Source organism: Barbus barbus (assembly GCF_936440315.1).
Source record: "Barbus barbus genome assembly, chromosome: 49".
NCBI lineage: Eukaryota > Metazoa > Chordata > Actinopteri > Cypriniformes > Cyprinidae > Barbus > Barbus barbus.
In genome coordinates, this window is record NC_136727.1 from 16,921,221 (window position 1) to 16,944,869 (window position 23,649).

General features: G+C 36.4%; 1 protein-coding gene across 1 annotated transcript in view; it reads left to right on the forward strand.

The window, feature by feature from the left end:
• The window catches only part of LOC306867622 (dedicator of cytokinesis protein 3-like), a gene marked incomplete at both ends in the record, with an annotated part of 204,398 nt that overhangs the window by 122,758 nt on the left and 57,991 nt on the right, over positions 1–23,649 (forward strand). Inside the window, 4 exons of the mRNA XM_079413390.1 lie at positions 7,558–7,599; positions 11,834–11,985; positions 22,566–22,647; positions 22,755–22,815. Coding sequence (XP_079269516.1) covers positions 7,558–7,599; positions 11,834–11,985; positions 22,566–22,647; positions 22,755–22,815 — 337 coding nt within the window. The remainder of the gene's footprint in view (positions 1–7,557; positions 7,600–11,833; positions 11,986–22,565; positions 22,648–22,754; positions 22,816–23,649) is intronic.

The window sequence follows — 23,649 nt, forward strand, 5'->3', positions numbered from 1 at the left end:
ACATTTATTTATTTCACACATTTGACAGATCTTTTTCCATGATGTCTGCACAGGTTTGTGCCATATGTATCTTTGTTTGGGTTTGTGTGGGACTGGATTTTTGTACAATATGACAGCAAAGGGGCTAAATTTACCTCAGCGCTGTACCTGTTTTTTGCAGTTTAGGATATATATAGCTTTTTCATCAAACTGCAATGTGAAAGCACCTGTTAGAAACAGATGCTGGTGTCAAAACCTGTTTTCAATAATACGTTATCATATGTCTAATCTAAAATCTACACATAGGCAAGCTTGAAATTGTTCATGCTTGAAAAATATTAATTTATTGTGATTAAATATTAGCTTGTATTTTTTTTTCTCCAGTTTGGCTGTAAAATGAAACTATAATTTATCAGAACTTCATGCCCAATAAAGCTTATTATAGTAAAAATCATATTTAATATATCACAATATATATTTTTTGTATTTGCTCTAAAATTATGTAATTTTTGTTTTAAATAAATCGTATTATTGTGATTTTTTAAATAATTTTTTTGTTTTAAATGAGAGAAACCAAGCAGCTATTTTTGTAATTAAATATGTATAGTATGTATACCTTATTAATAATATTTATTAATATTGTCAAATACCACACATTGACTTCCTTTTTAAATAAATTAGGTTGAATCAGTGCTTTGAAATGAATCAATGCTTTAAATCAGACCGTTAAAATGAATCATATTTCTCAAATCTACTTTTTGCTGATAGGTTTAGATCAGAGATATTAAAAATATTCTGTCTTTTGTAAAATATAATTTTTTTTTTATAAATCTGATATTCATGGTGTTTTGTAATTCTATATTTGCAACAACAACATAATAATAATAACAAACAAAACAACAACAATAATAATAATACTACGTATTATTATTATTATTATTTTTACTACTATTATTATTAGCCTATTATTAGTATTGTTATTATTTTGTTGTTGTTATCATTATTATTACTGTTGTTGTATATTTATCTTTTGTTATATTCATAATATTAAATGTTTATAATATGTACAGTTTACTAATATTATTAAATTAGTAATTTTATTAAAATTTATTAATATTTATAATTTTTAAAGCATGCAAATGCAACACAGTGACTTGCATTTTGCAGCAAATTGAAATGAATCTGTGTTTTGAATCAAATTTGAATTAAATTTCTCAAATCCACCTGCATTTTTACCTCTAGGTTTAGAGTCAGAAATGTTTTTATGTGTTACCTAAAATATGAAACTTAAAACACATTCAAATAATTGCGATATTCCTGATATTGTTATGTTTCACAACATTTTTCCTTCAACCATTGAAGTTACAAAGTTAGAGAGAAACTGAAAGAGGTTGGAGGAACCAGTGGAAAGAAAAGAGCACTATTCAAAGCATTTGACTAAGAGGTTTCACTAACTTTTTGGGCAAGCACTCTTGGGTAGAGTAGCTGAATCTCGACTCGATTTTAAGTGCATTAGCCAAATGTTGAGGTCACCGTGAGATTTGTATAGCTTGATATGTGGGAGGCAGAGGAGTTTCACACAAATACCAAAAATAAAGACGGAGAAGAAAGAAACAAGCTTCTGAAGAGAACAGAGAGACAAAGATGTGAGAAGACTTTTACTTGGCCTCGGGCAGCAGAGAGCACCGAAGCTGCAGAGACTCGAGACCTTTCGTTTTCTTAGAAGTTGCTGCTGAATTGTCTCTAGGGAAGCAAAAGATAGATTAAATCAAAGAGCTGAGCTTTTCTGGTTCTGGATTACACGTGCACTGTCCACACACAATTTACTCAAGCTATCAGTTTTCTCTTTACTTTCTATATTCATTCCATAATTTCTTTGGCTTTTGCGGTAACACTGTCGAGAAAATAAATATTGAAGTTTTTCTTTTCTTTTTTAATTTTATTAATACATAAATATAAATAAATGTAATTAAATGTAATGCAATATAATATAATATAATATAATTTAATGTAATATAATGTTTCATTGTAAATGTGTTACTTTTAACAACATTTTCATTATCTTTAATTTAATACATTGGTAATTGATTTCTTCAATTAATTTTTAAGTGATACTCCTCATCCTCTGTAGCCGTAAAAGTACCCATGTGAGTCTAATTTAAAGACAGATAGATAGATAGATAGATAGATAGATAGATAGATAGATAGATAGATAGATAGATAGATAGATAGATAGATAGACAGATAGATTTATTTGTTTGTTTGTTTGATTGATTTCTTTTGAAAGTTTAAAATAATTAACATTTCAATTTAATTAAATTAACAAAAAATTATAGCCATACTTATTTTATTTATTTTTCCCCCTCTGTACCCATAAAAGAACCCTTGAGGATCTATTGTAAAATAAAATAAAATATAATTTTTCAATTCAATATTTGTATTACAAAATGAATAGCCTTTTATTTATTTATTTATTGCGATACACAAGTTTCAGGTTTAATTTTGACTCATTGAGCAGCATTGTGCCCTTGAGCAAGACACTTGCACCAGGCATCTGTTAGTCCTTTACCTGCAGTAATGTACAGTATCCTTGTATAAATAGTGTCTGCTAAATGGGTAACATAGATTTATTTAGCAAAATAACAATATACATATACAGGTACATCTCAAAAAAATTAGAATAGATAAGATAAGATAATAAGATAAACTTTATTGTCCCGAAGGAAATTTGGGTTGGACACATACAATGCAATATCTGCTGTTTTACACAAATAACATACTACGTACATTTAAAACCTACAGCAACCCCTCTCTACCCTCCCCATGATATATAGTGAACCACTAAACTGCACCCTACCTATTGTGCTACACACCTATAATCATCATGTTTTTATATATTTGCTCACACCAGATAAAGGGAAAAAAAAAAAAACGTATAATTGTTGACCTCTTGCTAACTTATCATTTAATGCTTTAATGGACAGTGGGACAAAGGAGTTCTTAAAACGATTAAGCCTACACTTAGGAACTCTGAAGCGCCTTCCCGAGGGAAGAAGTTGGTACTCAGAGTGAAGAATATCGTGAAAAAGTTAATTTTTTCTTGTAACTTATTTCAAAAAGTGAAACTTTCATATATTTTAGGTTCATTACATGTTAAGTAAAACATTTCAAATGTTTTTTTTTTTTTAATTTTGATGATTAGAGCTACAGCTCATGAAAGTCAAAAATCAGTATCTCAAAATATTAGAATATTTACATTTGAATTTCAATTAATGGCCATCCATACAGTATAAATTCAGGGTATCTCTTGTTATTTGAAACCACAATAATGGAGAAGACTGCTGACTTGGCAATGATCCAGAAGACGAACATTGACGCCCTCCACAAAGAGGGTAAGTCACAGAGGGTCATTACTGAAAGGAGTGGCTGTTTACAGAGTGCTGTATCAAAGCATATTAAATGCAAAGTTGACTGGAAGGAAGAATTTGGGTAGGAAAAGGTGCACAAGTAACAGGGATGACCGCAAGCTTGAGGATATGGTCAAACAAAGCTGATTCAAATACTTGGGAGAGCTGAAGCTGGAGTCAGTGCATCAAGAGTCACCACGCTCAGACGTCTTCAGGAAAAGGGCTACCAAGTCACTTCTGAACCAGAGACAACGTCAGAAGCGCCTTACCTGGGCTGTGGAGAAAAAGAACTGGACTGTTGCTCAGTGGTCCAAAGTCCTCTTTTCAGATGAAAGCAAATTTTGCATTTCATTTGGAATTCAAGGTCTCAGAGTCTGGAGGAAGAGTGGAGAGGCACAGAATCCATGTTGCTTGAAGTCCAGTGTGACGTTTCCACAGTCAGTGATGATTTGGGCTGCCATGTCATCTGCTGGTGTTGGTCCACTGTGTTTTCTGAAGTCCACAGTCAACGCAGCCATCTACCAGGAAATTTTAGAGCACTTCATGCTTCCTTCTGCTGACATGCTTTATGGAGATGTTGATTTCATTTTCCAGCAGGACTTGACACCTGCACACACTCCCAAAGGTACCAAAAGCTGGTTCAATCACCATGGCGTTACTGTGCTTGATTGGCCAGCAAAACGGCCTGACCTGAACCCCATAGAGAATGTATGGGGTATTGTCAAGAGGAAGATGAGAGACAATGCAGATGACCTGAAGGCCGCTTTCAAAGCAACCTGGGCTTCCATTACACCTGAGCAGTGCCACAGGCAGATTGCCTCCATGCCATGCCGCATTGATGCAGTAATTCATGCAAAAGGAGGCCCAACCAGGTATTGAGTGCATAGAAATTAACATACTTTTCAAAGGCCTGGCATCTCTGTTTAAAATATCCTTTTTTTAAAATTGATCTTAAGTAATATTCTAATTTTCTGAGACACTGAATTTTGGGTTTTCATTATCTGTAAGCCATAATCATCAAAATTTCAAGAAATAAAGGCTTGAAATATTTCACTGTATGTGTAATGAATCTATATAATATATGGGTTTCACTTTCTGAAATTAGTGACAAAAAATATTAACCTTTTTCATATTCTAATTTTTTTAGATGTACCTGTATAAGTTAGTCAGGGACTGAAGTCTCACAAAAGCATGCAGTAACATAGCTGTACAATCTGTCACGCTCACAGTGCCGCAAGGCGCTATTTTAGATTAATGAGTCCCGCTAGGCACGCGTTTAGCCTCCCTGATGGTGAAAGTGAGAACAGAAGGAAAGTTATTTGTTTTCAGACGATTCTCAGTTTGGCCTGAAATCCTCCACTGGGTTTGCAAATGAAACTCTACTTCACTCCCTTGTTGTCAAGCACTATATCAAGGAAATCTCACTTTTTATCTTGAGATGTGTGTGCAGCTGATTAAGCTGATTCCTTTCCCCGGTCCTTCTTATAAAAATATTTTTTTGGAATGTTTTCTAAGGAAAGCATCACTATGCCATATCTAGACATATCTAGAAACCACTCAGAACACACGACTAACACCTTGCGATGCCCTAACAACCGTTCAGAACACCTTAGCATCGACCAGCAATGCCCTAGCAACCACACTCAGATCATATGACTAACACCTTGCAATGCCCAGCAATCATCCAGAGTACCCTAGCAATCACAACGTAGAAATGTGACCACAATTGCCCAAAATAGCCTAGCAATCACCAAGCAACAACAAAGCAACAATGATCAACCAACCAGAACACCTTAGACACAACATAGTGACACCTTATCAACCACCTAGCAATGTTCTAGCAACTACCTAAACAAAAAAATCACCCATTTAGAACACCTTGGCAGCCACATAGTATGAAAGCAACCATCCAAAAAAAACCTTAGCAGCCACTAGCAATGGCCTAGCAACCACTCAGTACACCTGGCTACCACCTAGTATTGTCCTAGCAACCACCCAGACCCTAGCAATTACTGCATGACGGAAATGTCACCACAGTCACCCAAAACAGCCTAGCAATCACCAAGCAACAACAAACAGCCAACCAGACTTCCCTAGATACAACCTAGTGACACCTTAACAACCACATAGTAATGTCCTAATCATCCAGATTACCCTAGCAATAACAATGTGGAAATGTGACCACAATTGCCCAAATCAGCCTAGCAATCACCTAGAAACAACATAGCAACAACAAGCAACCAGCCAACCAGAACACCCTAGATACAAACTAGTGACACCTTTTCAACCACCTAGCTGTGTCCTAATAATCATTCAGAGTATCCTAACAATCACAGCATAGAAATGTGACCACAATTGGCCAAAACAGCCTATCAATAACCTAGCAACCCTTTAGCTACAACAAAGGAACAACAAGCAACCATCCAGAACACCGTAGATACAACGTAGTGACACCTTATCAACCACCTAGCAATGTCATAGCAACCACCTAAACAAAAAAGCACCCACCCACAGCATCCAGAAAACCTTAGCAACCACTAGCAATGGCCTAGTAACCACTCATTACACCTGACAACCACCTAGCAACCATTCAGAGTACCCTAGCAGTTACAATATATAAATGTCACCAAAGTCACCCAAAACAGCCTAACAACAGCAAACAGCAAACCAGAACTCCCTAGTGACACCTTATCAACCACCTATGCACTATCAATCACCCCAAACACCTTAGCAACCACCCAGAACACCTTTGCAACAACCAGTAGTGCCCTAGCTAACAACCACTAAGAACACCTTAACAAATGCACAACAACGTCACTCCACCATGAACACTCAAGCAATGCCTCAGCAACCACCTAAAAAACACCTTAGCAACTGAGCAACGTGCTACTCCAGCACACTTTAGCAACCGCATAGTAACATCACTCCATGTGTAACACACAAGCAATGCCCTTGTAACCACCCAGAACACCCTGCAAACTGGATAGAAAATGCTAAGAACAGCTGAAAACACCGTAGCAACCTCATAAAAACTTCACTCCACCAAGAACACCAAAGCAATGCATTAGCAACAACCCAGAACACCTTAGCAATTAAGCAACTGGAAAAATGCTAACAACCATTAAGAACACCTTGGACTACTGCATTGTAACATCACTTCACCTAGAACACCCTAAAGCAACTGGAAAGCAAAGTACTAACAACTGCCGCGAACACATTAGCAACCACATAGTGACATCACGTCACCCAGAGAACCCTAGTAATGCCCTAGCGAACAACCAGAACACCCTTGCAACCGATCAAAACAGCCTAGAATCTTGAAAGCAAAGTACTAACAACCGCTGAGAACACCTTAGCAACCACATAGTGTTGTCACTTCACCCAGAACACCCTAGCAATGTACTAGCAACCAACCAGAACTCCCTAGCAACTAGAATGCAAAGTACTAACAACCACCGAGAACACCTTAGCAACCACATAGTGACATCACTTCACCTAGAACACCAACACACTGTTTTGAACCAGAAGGCACAATCTAATTTGTATTTTTGCATTCACAAGTTTTGCATACCTCTTTTCCCACCATGCATTCGCCGATGGGCGATAATTTATTCTAAACGCAGTCAAAAGCACTGAAGAGAAAGATGCAAGCTAAGAAACACAGACTCATAAGTCACCCAGGCTCCCGTTGTGTGTGTGTGTGTGTTTCACCATATGATTATGAGCATGTGTTTTCTGCTTGGGGTTTGTGCTGACGATGCCTCTGTGAATATGATTAATCTAGATGTAGATATCTCATGAGATATTGCTCTGTACATCCATACAGCATTGTGGGAAAATATTAAAACCCTTAAGCAAGTGTCTTATTTACTCAGTTACAGATCAAACAGGAAATTCTGTTCCTTTTTATACTAGAATTATGAATTATTTTAGTGTGACATTGTTTTAGGTTTGAAGATACATTGTGCAGTATGCACATTATATGTTTCCATTTGAAACTATTTATTTTATATTTTTTAAGGATGTCAGTTACTTCAGGTACAGCTAAGATAATATGTTTAACTGATGTCAGCACGCTTTGTACAGTATACTGTATACACATTGACTGGATTTTAGTCTGAAATATGACCACAGTGTTTCTCTTTCTCTCTCTGTTTCTCTCCGTTGACAGCACCTATCCAGCAGACACAGCGTCCAGCAAAGCACATCCCAGGTATATTTGTCATCCTCAGCACCATCTGAGGACTTGTCAGAAATGCTTTGAGTTGTTAACGTACAGAACTTTTAGTAGGTCATGGTTTACCATGGGCTAAAATGTGACATTTTGATCTAAACACCTAAACACCTTGTTTACTCTGTTTTGGTCATGCTAAAAGACCCTTTACAGTTATGTATGATGCTCTTTTTGGAATATAGGTCAGTAAAACAGGCAAAAAGATTACAACACTCTGCTATAAGCACTATTGAATATGCATGTTTGTCTTGTTCCATTTAGATGATTTTGTGAATTAATATTTTTAAAAACAGATGAGGTGCCACGTAGGATTTAAATCAAACTTCGCTTATCAATGCATACATAAAACACGTGCATATACACCTATAAATTACTCACATATACATGTATACTATTGGATGTTCAAAATATATATATGAAATACACATGCACACTAATATGAAATCCATACCAATGCATATGTTAGTAATGAATGCATATACACTTGTGAATAACTTGCGTATACATATAAACCTGACACATGCATACACCTATAGACACTCGCTTATACATATAAACACGATCCATGCATATACACCCACAAAAACACACGCACATACATATAAACTGGCTGTACGCAGACACACCTATACATACATGCATATACACCTATAAACACTCGCACATACATATAAACCCGATGCGCGCATACACACCCATAAAACACTCGCGCAAACATACAAAATAAAATTCACAAATGTATACAATTCTGATAAGAAAGACGCATGCTTTAGTTGTGTATATATGTATATGCAAGTGATTTCATATGTGGATGTGCGTGAACTTTTCAGTGCAAATGAAGGCATTTCAGTGTAAAAGGAAGCAGCGGCACTTCCGGTGGCTAGCTTCCTAGTCTCATAAAAACATTATATTATATATTATATTATATATTTCTGAATACACATTTAAGATGCAAGAAATGTAAATAGCAGAGTAACCGCATAACATAACATAACATAACATAACATAACATAACATAACATAACATAACATAACATAACAACATGTAATGACATGCCACAACATATAAAATGTAATATGACAAAGTTGTGTTATAGATTTACATGTTATATTGTTAAATGTAATGCAGTGTGTTGTTATATCATGTTGTGTTATATTGTTACTTGTTATGGTATGCCATGATGTAGCATATTACATGACATGTGATGTATTACATGTTACATGCTGTTACAGTGTTACATATTATAGTGTTATATGTTTTGTAACATTGAGTTCTATCATTTGGTGTATTGTTACATGTTCTGACATGTCAAGTGATATATGGTTGCATGTTATATTATAGTGTTACATGTTATATTGTAATATATTATGCAATGTTATGTTGTTATATCATGTTATGGTATATTATTGCATGTTTTGGCATGTCGTGGTATATTGCATGTCATGATATAGTTACGTTATGTTTTTTATGTTATGTTATAGCATTACCTGTTATATTGTTACATTGTTGTTTTTATATCATGTTATATTTAAATCATGATATATAGTTAAATGTTATGGCATGTCATGCTATAGTATGTCACGCAATGAAATATATGGTTACATGTTTTAGCATTGCATGTTATATCATTGTATGTTATATCATGTACACTCACTGGCCACCTTATTAGGTACACCTTGCTAGTACCGGGTTGGACCCAGTTTTGCCATCAGAGCTGCCTTAATTCTTCGTGGCATAGATTCAACAAGGTGTTGGAAACATTCCTCAGTGATTTTGGTCCATATTGACATGATAGCATCACGCAGTTGCTGCAGATTTGTCGGCTGCACATCCATGATCCGAATCTCCCGTTCCATTACATCCCAAAGGTGCTCTATTGGATTGAGATCTGGTGACTGTGGAGGCCATTTGAGTAAAGTGAACTCATTGGTTTCCGTGATGATGGTGTTAAAAGCGGAGCTGAAGTCCACCAACAGGATCCTCACATAAGTCCCTGGTCTGTCCAGATTATTCAGGATGAAGTGCAGTCCCATGTTGACTGCATCATCCACAGACCTGTTTGCTCTGTAGGCAAACTGCAGGGGGTTCAGTAAGGGACCAGTGATGTCCTTCAGATAAGCCAAAACCAGTCTTTCAAATGATTTCATGGCTACAGACGTTAGAGCCACAGGTCTGTAGTCATTAAGTCCAGTAATTTTGAGTTTCTTTGGGACGGGGATGATGGTGGAGCGTTTGAAGCATGAGGGGACTTCACACATCTCCAGTGATCTGTTGAAGATTTGTGTGAAGCTGGTCAGCACAGGATTTCAGACAGGCTGGTGACACACCGTCTAGGCCTGGTGCGTTCCTTCTTTTGTTCTTTTTCAAGACCTGGCACACATCTTCTTCGCTGATTTGAATTGTAGGTGTGGGGGAGAGGAGGGTTGCTGGAGGTGTTAATGGTTGTGTGGAGAGGTTTTCAGGGTGGGTGTGGGGTGATTTTTCAAAACGACAATAAAACTCGTTCAAGTCGTCTGCCAGTTGTTGATTCTCCAGAGTGCTGGGGGATGGTGTCTTGTAACTGGTGATATCCTTCATACCTTTCCAGACTGAAGCAGTATCACTGGAAGAGAATGTTTTCCTTAGCTTGCAGAATGATTAATCTTTGCCACTCTGATCTCCTTTTCCAGTGTGTATTTGGCCTGTTTGTACAAGACTTTATCGCCCTTTCTGTAAGCATCTTCTTTGGCCTGACGGAGCTGACTGAGTTTTACAGTGAACCATGGTTTGTCATTGTTGTAGATTAGATGAGTCCTGTTAGGAATGCACATATCCTCACATTAACTGATATAAGATGTTACAGTCTGTGTGAGCTCGTCCAGATCGATGGCAGCGGCTTCAAAAACAGACCAATCAGTGAGAGAGAAACATTGAGACTCATCAGACCAGGCAACGTTTTTCCAATCTTCTATTGTCCAATTTTGGTGAGCCTATGCAAACTGTAGCCTCCGTTTCTTATTCTTAGCTGACAGGAGCGGCACCCGGTGTGGTATTCTGCTGCTGTAGCCCATCTGCTTCAGGGTTCGACGTGTTGTGCGTTCAGAGATGCTATTCTGCATACCTTGGTTGTAACGAGTGGTTATTTGAGTTACTGTTGCCTTTCTATCATTTCTAACCAGTCTGCCCATTCTCCTCTGACCTCTGACATCAACAAGGTATTTTTGTCCACACAACTGCCGCTCACTGGATATTTTCTCTTATTCAGACCATTCTCTGTAAACCCTAGAGATGGTTGTGCGTGAAAATCCCAGTAGATCAGCAGTTTTTGAAATACTCAGACCAGCCCGTCTGGCACCAACAACCATTCCACGTTCAAAGTCACTTAAATCCCCTTTCTTCCCCATTCTGATGCTCGGTTTGAACTTCAGCAAGTCATCTTCACCATATCTAGATGCCTGAATGCATTGAGTTGCTGCCATGTGATTGGCTGATTAGCAATTTGTGTTACCAAGCAATTGAACAGGTATACCTAATAAAGTGGCCGGTGAGTGTATATATCTTATATATGGTTACATGTAGTGTTATAATATGACATGTTATATCGTTATGTTTTGTCATGTCTTGCTGTGGTATGGTGTTACATGTTGTTATAAAAACGTTATATCGTTATGAAATGGTGCGTTATTATATCATGTTGTGGTATGTTGTTATCTCATGGCATGCTATGGTTTAGGCTAACATAACATATTGTTACGTTATGTTAGCCTATAAATTTACATTTTATATCGTTATGTTTTGCCATGTCTTGCTGTGGTATATCATTGCATGTTGTTATAACAACACATATTACAATTTTACAATATTAGGAAACATTGTTATAAATTGCTTTATGTTATGTTATATCTTTATATGTTTTGCTATGTTGTCTTATATCATGTTGTGGCATGGTTACATGTTATAACATCACTCATGTAACTATATAATGCAACGATATAAGATAACATAATAATATACAGTACCGTGACCTGACATAACAAGGAACAATATAACATAACATGGAAAAGTATAGCTTTAAACATAACACAACAACATAAAATAATCTCACAATATTACACAAAATGACTGCACATACTATATTATCCGACATAACAGCTAACATAACATTACAACATATATACTGTAACAAGCATCTCTTGACATAATGTAAAGCTATTGTTTACTCTATGTTTTCAGGATGGCGCAAGACAAAGACACGGGGATTCGTGTCGAATGCCTGTGCCGCACCATCTCTTTGTCAACCTAAAGAGCTTCACTTACAACACCATCGGCGAGGACACAGACATCTTCTTCTCTTTGTATGACCTGAGAGAGGGCAAGCAAATCAGGTAGGAAATGTGCCATGTATAAGTTTGAATACACATTCAGCATTTGTGCCCCTTTACCATTTAAACTTTTTACAATGAAGAAGCTTTCATTGGTAATTATTCACAAGGAACAGAAAAAAAAGTACATGATGAGTTTCGTTAAGAAATAAAGTAAGCCATCATTTTTAAAACATGAAAGCTTGCGCAAAAACGCCTACATGTAGATAGGCCACATTTTTTTTACAATAATTCAAAATAGCACACAGCACTGTGGAAGCGCAGAAAGATGAGATAAGGACAAGAGAGCATGATGAAGTATTCATTTAAAAGATCTCTTTGCTTCAACTATGCTGTTAAGACATCTTAAGTTTCAAGTAGCATTTTGAAAGTTTGCGTTCAGGTAGAGGACGCCCTAATAAACCAACTCTGTCTATACAAACTAAATCTTGTTAGCAGAATATTACACTGTTTTAGATTAATTTTACAGCCATGTTTTAAGACTGCTAGATTTTTGTTTAGCAAAGACACTGAAAAACCTGCCTCTACTGACATCTTTGCAAAATGCCAAAAACTTACCTAGACATAATATTCTCTACAGTTTTTAGCAGAAACGTACACCAGTGGCAGTAAAATATCAACTTTTATTCCTTTTTATATGATTTATGATACAGGAGCAGATTATCGATTAAGAAAGACTTATTTGTGTGCAGTTCCTTGCTATACTATGTTATGCGTTCAAAACACGTTTACTATACTTTTACCCGCTCCATAATATGGTTTTTCTTATGTAGTAAACTTGCTTAGTAGCGCACTTGGTACAGCATTTACACTTCCATATGTGTAGCTTTTCTGATGTAGTAAACTTGCTCAGTAGCGCACCTGGTACAGCATTACACTTCCATATGTATAGCTTATCTGATGTAGTAAACTTGCTCAGTAGTGCACCAGGTACAGCATTACACTTCCATATGTATATCTTATCTGATGTAGTAAACTTGCTCAGTAGCGCACCTAGTACAGCATTACACTTCCATATGTATAGCTTATCTGATGTAGTAAACTTGCTCAGTAGTGCACCAGGTACAGCATTACACTTCCATATGTATAGCTTATCTGATGTAGTAAACTTGCTCAGTAGCGCACCTGGTACGGCATTACACTTCCATATGTATAGCTTATCTGATGTAGTAAACATGCTCAGTAGTGCACCAGGTACAGCATTACACTTCCATATGTATAGCTTATCTGATGTAGTAGACTTGCTCAGTAGTGCACCAGGTACAGCATTACACTTCCATATGTATGCTTTCCTGATGTAGCACACCTGGTACAGCATTTACACTTCTATATGTATGGCTTTTCTGATGTAGTAAACTTGCTCAGTATCGCACCTGGTACAGCATTACACTTCCATATGTGTAGCTTATCTGATGTAGTAAACTTGCTCAGTAGTGCACCTGGTACAGCATTACACTTCCATATGTATGCTGTCCTGATGTAGCACACCTGGTACAACATTTACACTTCTATATGTATGTCTTTTCTGATGTAGTAAACTTGCTCGGTTGTGCACCTGGCACAGCATTACACTTCCATATGTATGCTTTTCTGATGTAGCGAACTTGGTACTCCATTTACACTTCTATATGGGGCAGTTGTGGCCTAATGGATAGAGAGTTGGACTTGTAACCTGAAGGTTGTGGGTTCGAGTCTCAGGTCTGGCAGGGATTGTAGGTGGGGGAGTGAATAACCAACGCTCTCTCCACCCTCAATACCACGACTGAGGTGAGACCCTTGAGCAAGGCACCGAACCCCCAACTGCTCCCCGGGCGCTGCAGCATTGGCTGCCCACTGCTCCGGATGCATGTTCACTGCTGTGTGTGTACACTTGGATGGGTTAAATGCAGAGCACAAATTCCGAGTATGGGTCACCATACTTGGCCAAACACCACTTTCCTTTCTTTTCCCCTTTATATGTATGGCTTTTCTGATGTAGTATTTGATGTAGTAACTTGCTCGGTAGCACACCTGGTACAGCATTGCATTGTGTTGTGGAGCTGCAATATAAGTGACAAAAGACCTCAAAGACTTGTAGAATCAAGCTAAAATGGCATGGTTGCTTCAGCATTCTCACGTTTGCTTTTGTTAACACTGTCAGTTATGTTTAGGGATTTAGTGTATTTGGTACTTTTTTTCAAACACGATAGACCATTAACCTTTAGCACCACTCACTGGACATTTCATTTCCGAACTGCCCCAATATGTGATTGAAACGCTGCCAGATTTGCAACCATCTGTTTCGGATAAAACCAAATGCACTTTTAGTGCCACTTACTGGACATTTCAAAAAGTGCAAGATGCAACGTAATAACATTTTGCAGAAATGCCGCTGGATGTATGTCTTTGTGTTTTTGGAGCTCAATTCATTTGGCTTTTTGAGGAAAGACTTTTCTTTAGGAACTTGATGTAAGTTGGCTTAAAAAGGCGCCGGTCAGAAAGAGGAAGTGGAATTGCTTTCCAGTGGTTGAGGGAATCTGCAAGAGCTGGAACACCCTTGAGGGAAGTGCAGTTTCAGGGACTATAATAAACTCAACTTGTTCTAAAGGATGAGGAGGTTTTATCTTCTATTATTCAACGGAAACTTTTGTTTTTCCTCATGTTAATCTTAAGAGAAATAAGGCCACTGGCAGACTCCTCCAATGGGAGTGTTTAAAAAGTAATTTATACACCTCATTAATTAAATTAGAGAAGCATTTGTAGGCCACTAAGAGACGATTGCTTAAATGTTTCTGTTTGATGCAGCAGTTCAGTAAGTTCATGTTTTAGCCTTTCATCCTTTTGAATGCCGAAGAAACACCAAAAACGGTCAGACCCCCTTAAACCCCCCTCATCCTTACCGTTTTTTTTCAACGGGATGTTTTGTTCACTTCCAAGCTCACCTGAAACGGTCATGTTGCATCATGATCTGTCAAAATAGCATGGGTTAGCACGGCTGTTTTTGTGTGTTTGTGTGATTTCGAAGCCTTGATCTGCAGAAAGCACAGTACGTTGCTGGAGTTTGTCCTGAGGGAGGCTGCTCTCAAGCGAGACCCCATGCTGATGAGGCTCACCATGGAGACAGAACGATTTCTCTACCTCACATTTTATTTCCAATGTTCTCATTCCATATTCCCTCTGAGAGCTTTTGACCATGTCTAGACAGCGTTTTCTGTGTAAGTTAAGCTTTGCTTTTTATCATTCTTCCCCTGCAGTTCTTTAGCATGGGAAGCATACGTTGCTTACAAAACCCACAAACCAGTGCAGTGCTTTTTGAGGTTAAACATGTTTAATTCTGTTTTATATATATATATATATATATATATATATATATATATATATATATATATATATATATATAATAAAATCACTGTGAATTGACTTTACATTCCTGATCTTCTTCTTGTTTATATATATATATATATATATATATATATATATATATATATATATATACAGTGGGGAAAAATATATATATTTGATCCCCTGCTAATTTTGTATGTTTGCCCACTGACAAAGAAATGATCAGTCTATAATTTTAATGGTAGGTTTATTTGAACAGAGAGAGACAGAATAACAACAAAAAATCCAGAAAAACGCATTTAAAAAAAGTTATAAATTGATAAGTATTTGACCCCTTCGTAAAACATGACTTATTACTTGGTGGCAAAACCCTTGTTGGCAATCACGGAGGTCAGGCATTTCTTGTAGTTGGCCACCAGGTTTGCACACATCTCAGGAGGGATTTTTTCCCACTCCTCTGCAGATCCTCTCCAAGTCATTAAGGTTTCGAGGCTGACGTTTGGCAACTCGACCCTTCAGCTCCCTCCACAGATTTTCTATGGGATTAAGGTCTGGAGACGGGCTAGGCCACTCCAGGACCTTAATGTGCTTCTTCTTGAGCCACTCCTTTGTTGCCTTGGCTATATGTTTTGGGTCATTGTCATGCTGGAATACCCATCCAGAACCCATTTTCAATGCCCTGCCCTGACGGTACATGGCCCCGTCCATCGTCCCTTTGATGCGGTGCAGTTGTCCTGTCCCCATATCAGAAAAACACTCCCAAAGCATAATGTTTCCACCTCCATGTTTGATGGTGGGGATGGTGTTCTTGGGGTCATAGGCAGCATTCCTTCTCCTCCTCCAAACACGGCGAGTTGAGTTGATGCCAAAGAGCTCAGTTTTGGTCTCATCTGACCACAAAACGTTCACCCAGTTCTCCTCTGAATCATTAGCAAACTTCAGACGGGCCTGCACATGTGCTTTCTTGAGCAGGGGGACCTTGCCGGGCGCTGCAGGATTTCAGTCCTTCATGGCATAATGTGTTACCAATTGTTTTCTTAGTGACTATGGTCCCAGCTGCCTTGAGATCATTGACAAGACCCTCCCGTGGAGCTCTGGGCTGATTCTTCAATGTTCTCATGATCATTGAAACTCCACGAGGCGAGATCTTGCATGGAGCCCCAGACCGAGGGAGATTGACAGTTATATTGTGTTTTTCCATTTGCGAATAATCACACCAACTGTTATCACCTTCTCACCAAGCTACTTGGCGATGGTTTTGTAGCCCATTCCAGCCTTGTGTAGGTCTACGATCTTGTCCCTGACATCCTTGGACAGCTCTTTGGTCTTGGTCATGGTGGAGAGTTTGGAATCTGATTGATTGATTGCTTCTGTGGACAGGTTCTCTTTACAAACTGAGATTAGGAGCACTCCCTTTAAGAGAAATCTTGCTGATAGATAGGGGATCAAATACTTATTTGACTCATTAAAATGCAAGTCAATTTAACTTTTTTAAACTTAATTTTTTTGTTGTTATTCAACATATTTTTACATGAATACAATTGGTTGCAAATAGTTGACATGAGTGGATAGATATTTTGTTGTTGTTGTTTATTTCAGGGATTTATTTGTTTGTTTGTTTGTTTGTTTGTTTGTTCGCTCGTTCATTTATTGAATTCAATGTACATATAACATCTATGTAATTATGTCTCAATGAATGCAATCAGTTGATCACTCTGTAATAATGTTTCCAACTGATAAAATCTATCAATTTTGAAATAATTTCCTGCACTATGTATATTCTTGAGATAAAATATTTTTGTGATATTTAAAAAGTTAATATAAAAGATCATTTAAAATTAATTCCAAAATGTTAGTGTAAATATATTATTATTATTTACTTATTTATTTATTTATTTACACAATAAATATTCTGTTCCTTATGCTATGCCAAAAAAATATATATATTATATTTTTTCTTTTACAACAACAAATGTTCTTTTTAAGGAATTTGATATGATGTGTTAATTGGTGCTAACCCATTCCTATTTAATTACTGAAATGATTCATATGATTATATGTTTGACTAACTACATCGTGATTTCAAATCTTGAAAAATATACCAAAAAGCATCATATTATATAAATGGCAGCAGCCAAAGAAAGCTGGCCAAATGATTATTCACACAGCACCCACAGAGCTGCGTCTCTCTCTCTCTCTCTCTCCACCCACTCCTCACGCTGTTGACAGGCTGCTAATGGTGCCTCTGCCTCCCTCTCAAAAGCTGTCTGACCCTGTAGTGGGCCACTGGTTCGCTCCAAAATTATATCACGCCTGGTCAAGTCTGAAAAGAGGAACGTACTGTATGCAACTGTTTTTAGTTACAAGATCTTTCCAGATGATTGAAGTTTGTCTCGTTAACGTTAAATGCTGTTCACAAACCAGTTTAGTCTGTAATGGAACATATTTCCCATTGACTTTAAATATGCTGTGCAAAATATTCACAGTTTCACACTTTCTCTGTCCCTCTGTTTGAAGGTTCTCAGCGCTCTCTGTCTCTCTATTTTTCCATCCGTCTGTTACTTGCTTCTGCAGTCGCACACACGCGCATGACAAACATATTCAGAGACACTCGCACACTCGTGTCAAGTCCAACTGTAAGCATCTGCACCACCGGCTGCAGTCTGTCTGTGTGTTACTCTGCTGTGAGCTGCTCCATCCACACCAGCGCTGCAAATAGCGTATGGTGTTTTGTGTTGCACCAAGAAGTGAGAAGAAGTGAGAAAAATAGTGGAAATTGGACATAATAATAATAATGATGATGATGATGATGATATTGTTGATGGTGGTGTTAAAACAATTATTATTATTAATGTTATTATCAAAAAGGGGAAAAAAAAGAAATCCTTAATTCCATAATTTTATTTTTACTGTATTATTATTATTATTATGTGACAAATATTTATTTATAATAATAAAAAATCTAACATTTTAATGAAATAATAAAACAAGAAAATAAGAATAAATCATTATTATTATTATTATTATTACTGATGTTATTATTAGACAGAAAAAATAAATCTCTTGTTTAATTTTTTACCTAGAGATCTGTTTGTTTGTTTTTGTTCAATAAAATAATATAATAAAATTATGTAAGTTGAGAGCAACTAATAATAATGCTAATAATAATAATAACATTTATTGCTGTTTTTGTTAAAAACAAGAATTATTATTATTGAGGTTGTTATTGTTAGAAGGGAAAAATAAATCTGTGATTTTATTTTTACTTTGAAATTTATTTATTAGTTAGTTAGTTTAACATTTGCTGTTTCTTAACTGGTCATATAAAAAAAATTAAATGATAAAACAAATTGTTATTATTTGATAAAAAATACAAATGATAAAAACGTTTAAAGCAATTAATTAATAATAATAATAATCATTATTATTATTATTTACTTAGAAAGCTACATTCTTAAATGTGGAGTCTTTGTGCAACTGAATTGTTTATTTTCATACATTCAGTTAATTAAATTAACCAATTCAATAATTGAACTCACATTTAGATCAAAGGTTTCTCGTCCTTTCTCTCATCTGTCAATGCCTGGCGTTGAGTCTTTCTTTCCAAACAGACTTACTACTTTTAAATGCATTTGGACGACAAGTTTCACGCAAGCTGAATGGTCAGTTATACGCTAGTCGACATCAAATCCTCCATCATCCAAACGACAAGTTTTCCATCAAAACACCACCAACCCTTTATTCTGAAACAGCTGCAGCCCATATTGTCAGTCAGTGTGAATCTGCCATTGTCTTACAAAGCCGTCGTGTTCTTCAGTGATTGATTAAAATGCATGACAGCTGCTTTAGTCTCAATTCAAACACAGAGGAATCATTCAGCTTTGAAGGTGCCTTTAATATTTGAACTTGTTAATTGCATTCAGCCACAGAGTTCATTTCTTGTGCAGAAACCCTCGACTGTTTTAACTTAAATCCACTCTCTGAACATGTTTCTTTATGATATAAAGATCATACATCAACTGAAAGCCTATCAGCCTTTACACACTCCAGACGCTAAGTATGTCATTACCGTGAGCTAGCGAGCGCTACACAATAGGATCTGAACAATCGGCGAGTGGTTTGAATGGGAATAATAGCGTGGCTGATGTTGGAGGAGTTTAATGAATACCTGTCAGCGTCTCCTCCGGGGAAGAGGCTTGCTGGATTCCGGCGATGTGATTGGTTGTTCTGGGTCGAGGCGTTCCTTCAGGACGGACACACGTGATGAGTCTGGAGAACATGTGACGCATGTGTATGCATTCATCTGTGTTTGTGTGTGTGTGTGTGTGTGTGTGTGTGTACATGAGACATGAGACATTCACATCTGTGATCAGATATGTTCTCTTGCATCACTGCATATTCCATAAACAGTTGATTAGCCAGGCTTTTATCATCAGACATTGGTTGTTATTGTTGTAAAAATGAATGAATGAATGAATGAATGAATGAATGAATGAATGAATGAATGAATATGCCTTGTTGCCATAGGGATTAGCAATGTATTTGTAATGCAACATTGGTTGTGTGCTGTTGTTAGAAGAAATAAGAAAATAGTAATAATAATAATGATAATACTTTCCTTTCCTTTCCTTTCCTTTCCTTTCATAATGAAATATATTGTAGAAAACATTGATTTTACTTACAACATTTTGGCATTGCAATGTTAAATTAATAACTAAAATAAAATAGATTTTATTTATTAATTATTTAGTTATTTGCAATAGGTAGCACAGGTTTTATAATTAAATGTGTTGTAAAAATAAATAAACAAAATGAAAAATAAAATAAAACCTTATTTATTCATTCTATAATTTTTGCAATAGGAATTAGCAATATTTTTGTAATGCAATCTTAGTCTTGTATCGTAAAAATAGTTATAAAATATATATATATTTTTTTTCATGCATTAAAATACCATTGTAAAGGACATCTGGCTAGACATCCAAAACAAACTGACTGTGTGTTCCTGAATTAATTTGATGCTGTTTTCTCCATCAGTAATTCCAGTGCCTAAACTTCACATTGGCTCTCTCAGCAGCGTGAAAAACAAAACTGTTATTCAAATTTTGAATAAATTATACATGGAAAGCTAGCAACGCATCAACGGCCATTTCATTAGAGTCAGTGAAGTTGTCAGCGTGAGTTTACATGCTTTCACGCTGCGGTTTCAGCCTGTAGTTCAGCATGAGCTCGCTGACTGGACTCCAGCGTTTAGACTATAGTCTCGTTCAAATGCTTCTGATTTGCGTTGTCAGTTATCGTTTGCAATGCTCAATCACTGCACTGAAACACGCTGTAGAATATTTGCCCAATATATTTCACACATTTGTTGTGCATGACAAAAATGCATGTTCCCTCATAAAGCCTGAATCGCTACCAAGAGACTGAAGTCTTGATTCTTGTGCCAGCAGCAGAAGAGATATTTTGTGAAGTGAGGTTTGGTTTGTGTTTGATATGCATGAGGACTGGCTCCTGTGGATCGGATGTGGCATGTGGAGATTTCTCAGCAAGGAGAACTGGCTTGAAATCATGAATTAATATCTAATTAAGCTCTCAAAAATAACATTTCAGATTTTGCTGGCACTGAGAAAGTCATTAGGACCTCACTTTTTTTTTTCAATGATTACATTGCACCAGCATTTCAATATTTCACTGCGTGGAACATTTGGAAAACCAAATTTGATATGTCGAAAGAAAGGGGGAAAAAAAATTGTGTAATTATTTGCTCAGACTTATATTGTTTAATTTGGCTTTCTTTCTTCTATTAAACACACACAAATGTTTTATTTTTGCAAAAGAGCAGTATTTTGCCAAATGTTCATGCTGCTCTCTTTTCCCTAAAATTATGAAATTAAAATTTATTAATTAAAAAATAATGGTGTAAACAAATTACTTTATTAGATTTTTTCCCAGTTAAATTAATAAATTCAAAAGCAGAAAGTTCATGCTGGAAATGAAGAAACCAATTATCAGTTTATTAATTTAAAAGCAGAAAATGTAAAAATGAAAAAATAAATAAATACATTTTATTTTGTTTTTTATTTACTTTTAAATAACAAATTAATACGTTGTTTGTTTGTTTAAAATAAAGTTAATTCTGCTTTTTGATAAATTGAAGGAATCAATTATTTTATTTATTTATGTATTTATTTATTTATAGTGCCATATATATATATATATATATATATATATATATATATATATATATATGCATATGTATGTATGTATGTATGTATGTATATATATATTAACATATTAATTAAAAAATAAAAATGCAGATTAATTATTTAATTGATTAATTTGAGCCACTTTAGTTATGTTTATTTTTACAATCTAGTTATTTAGTGATGACAGTTGGTTCCAGTAAATAAATGTCATTGTTCAGTAGGTGAATCGACTCACTGTTCAACTGAGAGTGGCTTCTGTTCAGAATGACTGAGGATGTGTCTGTCCTTGAGGAAAGACCCCGGCAGCGTTCACAGATGTGCTCTCTGGTGCCACAGACTCCATTAAGACTGTATCAGAGCAGACAGGAAGTCAAGTCCACAGTCAATCCACTGGAAACAGGGAGACATGAATGAGTTTATTAATATATTAATATTAATATTCTCTGTGAATTCCCATGTCTTCCCTGTATGAGGCCTGGAATAATTCAAGAGGGTCCACTGTGTAGTCTCCTAGGTTGATATTACATACAGATTGATGTCATGAGGAGCCACATGATGTTATGGAACATAATTATATATATATAGTGAAGTGACATACTGCCAAGTATGGTGACCCATACTCGGAATTCGTGCTCTGCATTTAACCCATCCAACATGCACACACACACAGCAGTGAACACACACACACCGTGAACACACACCCGGAGCAGTGGGCAGCCATTTTATGCTTCAGCGCCCGGGGAGCAGTTGGGGGTTCGGTGCCTTGCTCAAGGGCACCTCAGTCGTGGTATTGAGGGTGGAGAGAGTGCTGGACATTCACTCCCCCCACCTACAATTCCTGCCGGCCCGAGACTCGAACCCGCAACCTTTGGATTACGAGTCCGACTCTCTAACCATTAGGCCACGACTATATATATGCCGACTATATTTCCGTATATATATATATATATATATATATATATATTCTAGCTGTATTTTCATGTCCAAATGATGACTGTTTAAAATGACAACTTTCTCATGTGAACTCAAAGTCTTTTTTTCTTCTTCTTCTTCCAGTGAGAAGTTTATGGTGAAACTCAACAAAAACGGTGGCCCAAAAAACCCAGAGAAGGTCGACCGTCTCTGCGCCCTCTTTACGGTGGGACCAACAACGTTATTGCTACGGCTAAAAAATACAGGACTACATATGAAAATACAAATTTTGGAAGAAAAAAAAACTAAGTTGCTTCTCTTATTTTTTCACAGGACTTAAGCAACAAGGACATGAAGAGAGATCTGTACATTGTGTCCCAGGTCATCAGGACGGGTGAGTATCCCATCTCATTTAGCCTCTTTCCCTTTCTGTCTCTTCTTCTGTCCATTTCCTTCATTTGGAGCCAAACGTTGCCACAAGGCATTGCATTTCTGCCAGCAAATGCATCTCTAGAGCTCTTACATAAGTGTGGCACAGCAAGCTCCATTCCAATTTATAAAGGGACGGGTGACTGGGAATGAGACACAACTATTCCACTTGCTCCAAACAGAGCAGTCTGAAAGTGGAAATGACTCTCAATGGCTGTTTTTAACCTCATTTGTGAGGATTCTGAAAACTCTGGTTATCTTTCGATATGACTGTATAAATAAATACTATATATATTATTATTCAGTGGCATGTGGGTGGGAGTATTTGAAACTTGTTTGAATTAGTTTCACAAAATTATCTATAAAAGTATTTGATTTCTACCCATTTCAGCTAAGACTTGATGATTCATTTTCATTAAAAAATTATATATATATTAGGGGTGTAACGGTACACAAAAATGATGGTTCGGTGCGTACTTCGGTTTTGATGTCACGGTTCGGTATGGTTTCGGTACAGCTGAAGGAAAAAATACTAAACACGAATTGAATTTTTTTTTTCATTAAACAATGGTTTACTGAACAAATTGCTGTTTCTTTTAAATAAATTCAGTTATAATTAATATTTTCTTAGGGATAAAAATCGACCTCAGCTTCTGCTCTAAACTATAGTGAGGCCTTTTACATTACTAAAACGTTACAATTAACAACAGAGCACAAACCTCAATTCAATTACTATTTACTTTTAACTATAATAATCAACACTCAAATAAATAAGGAAATGTATGCAAACATGTCAATT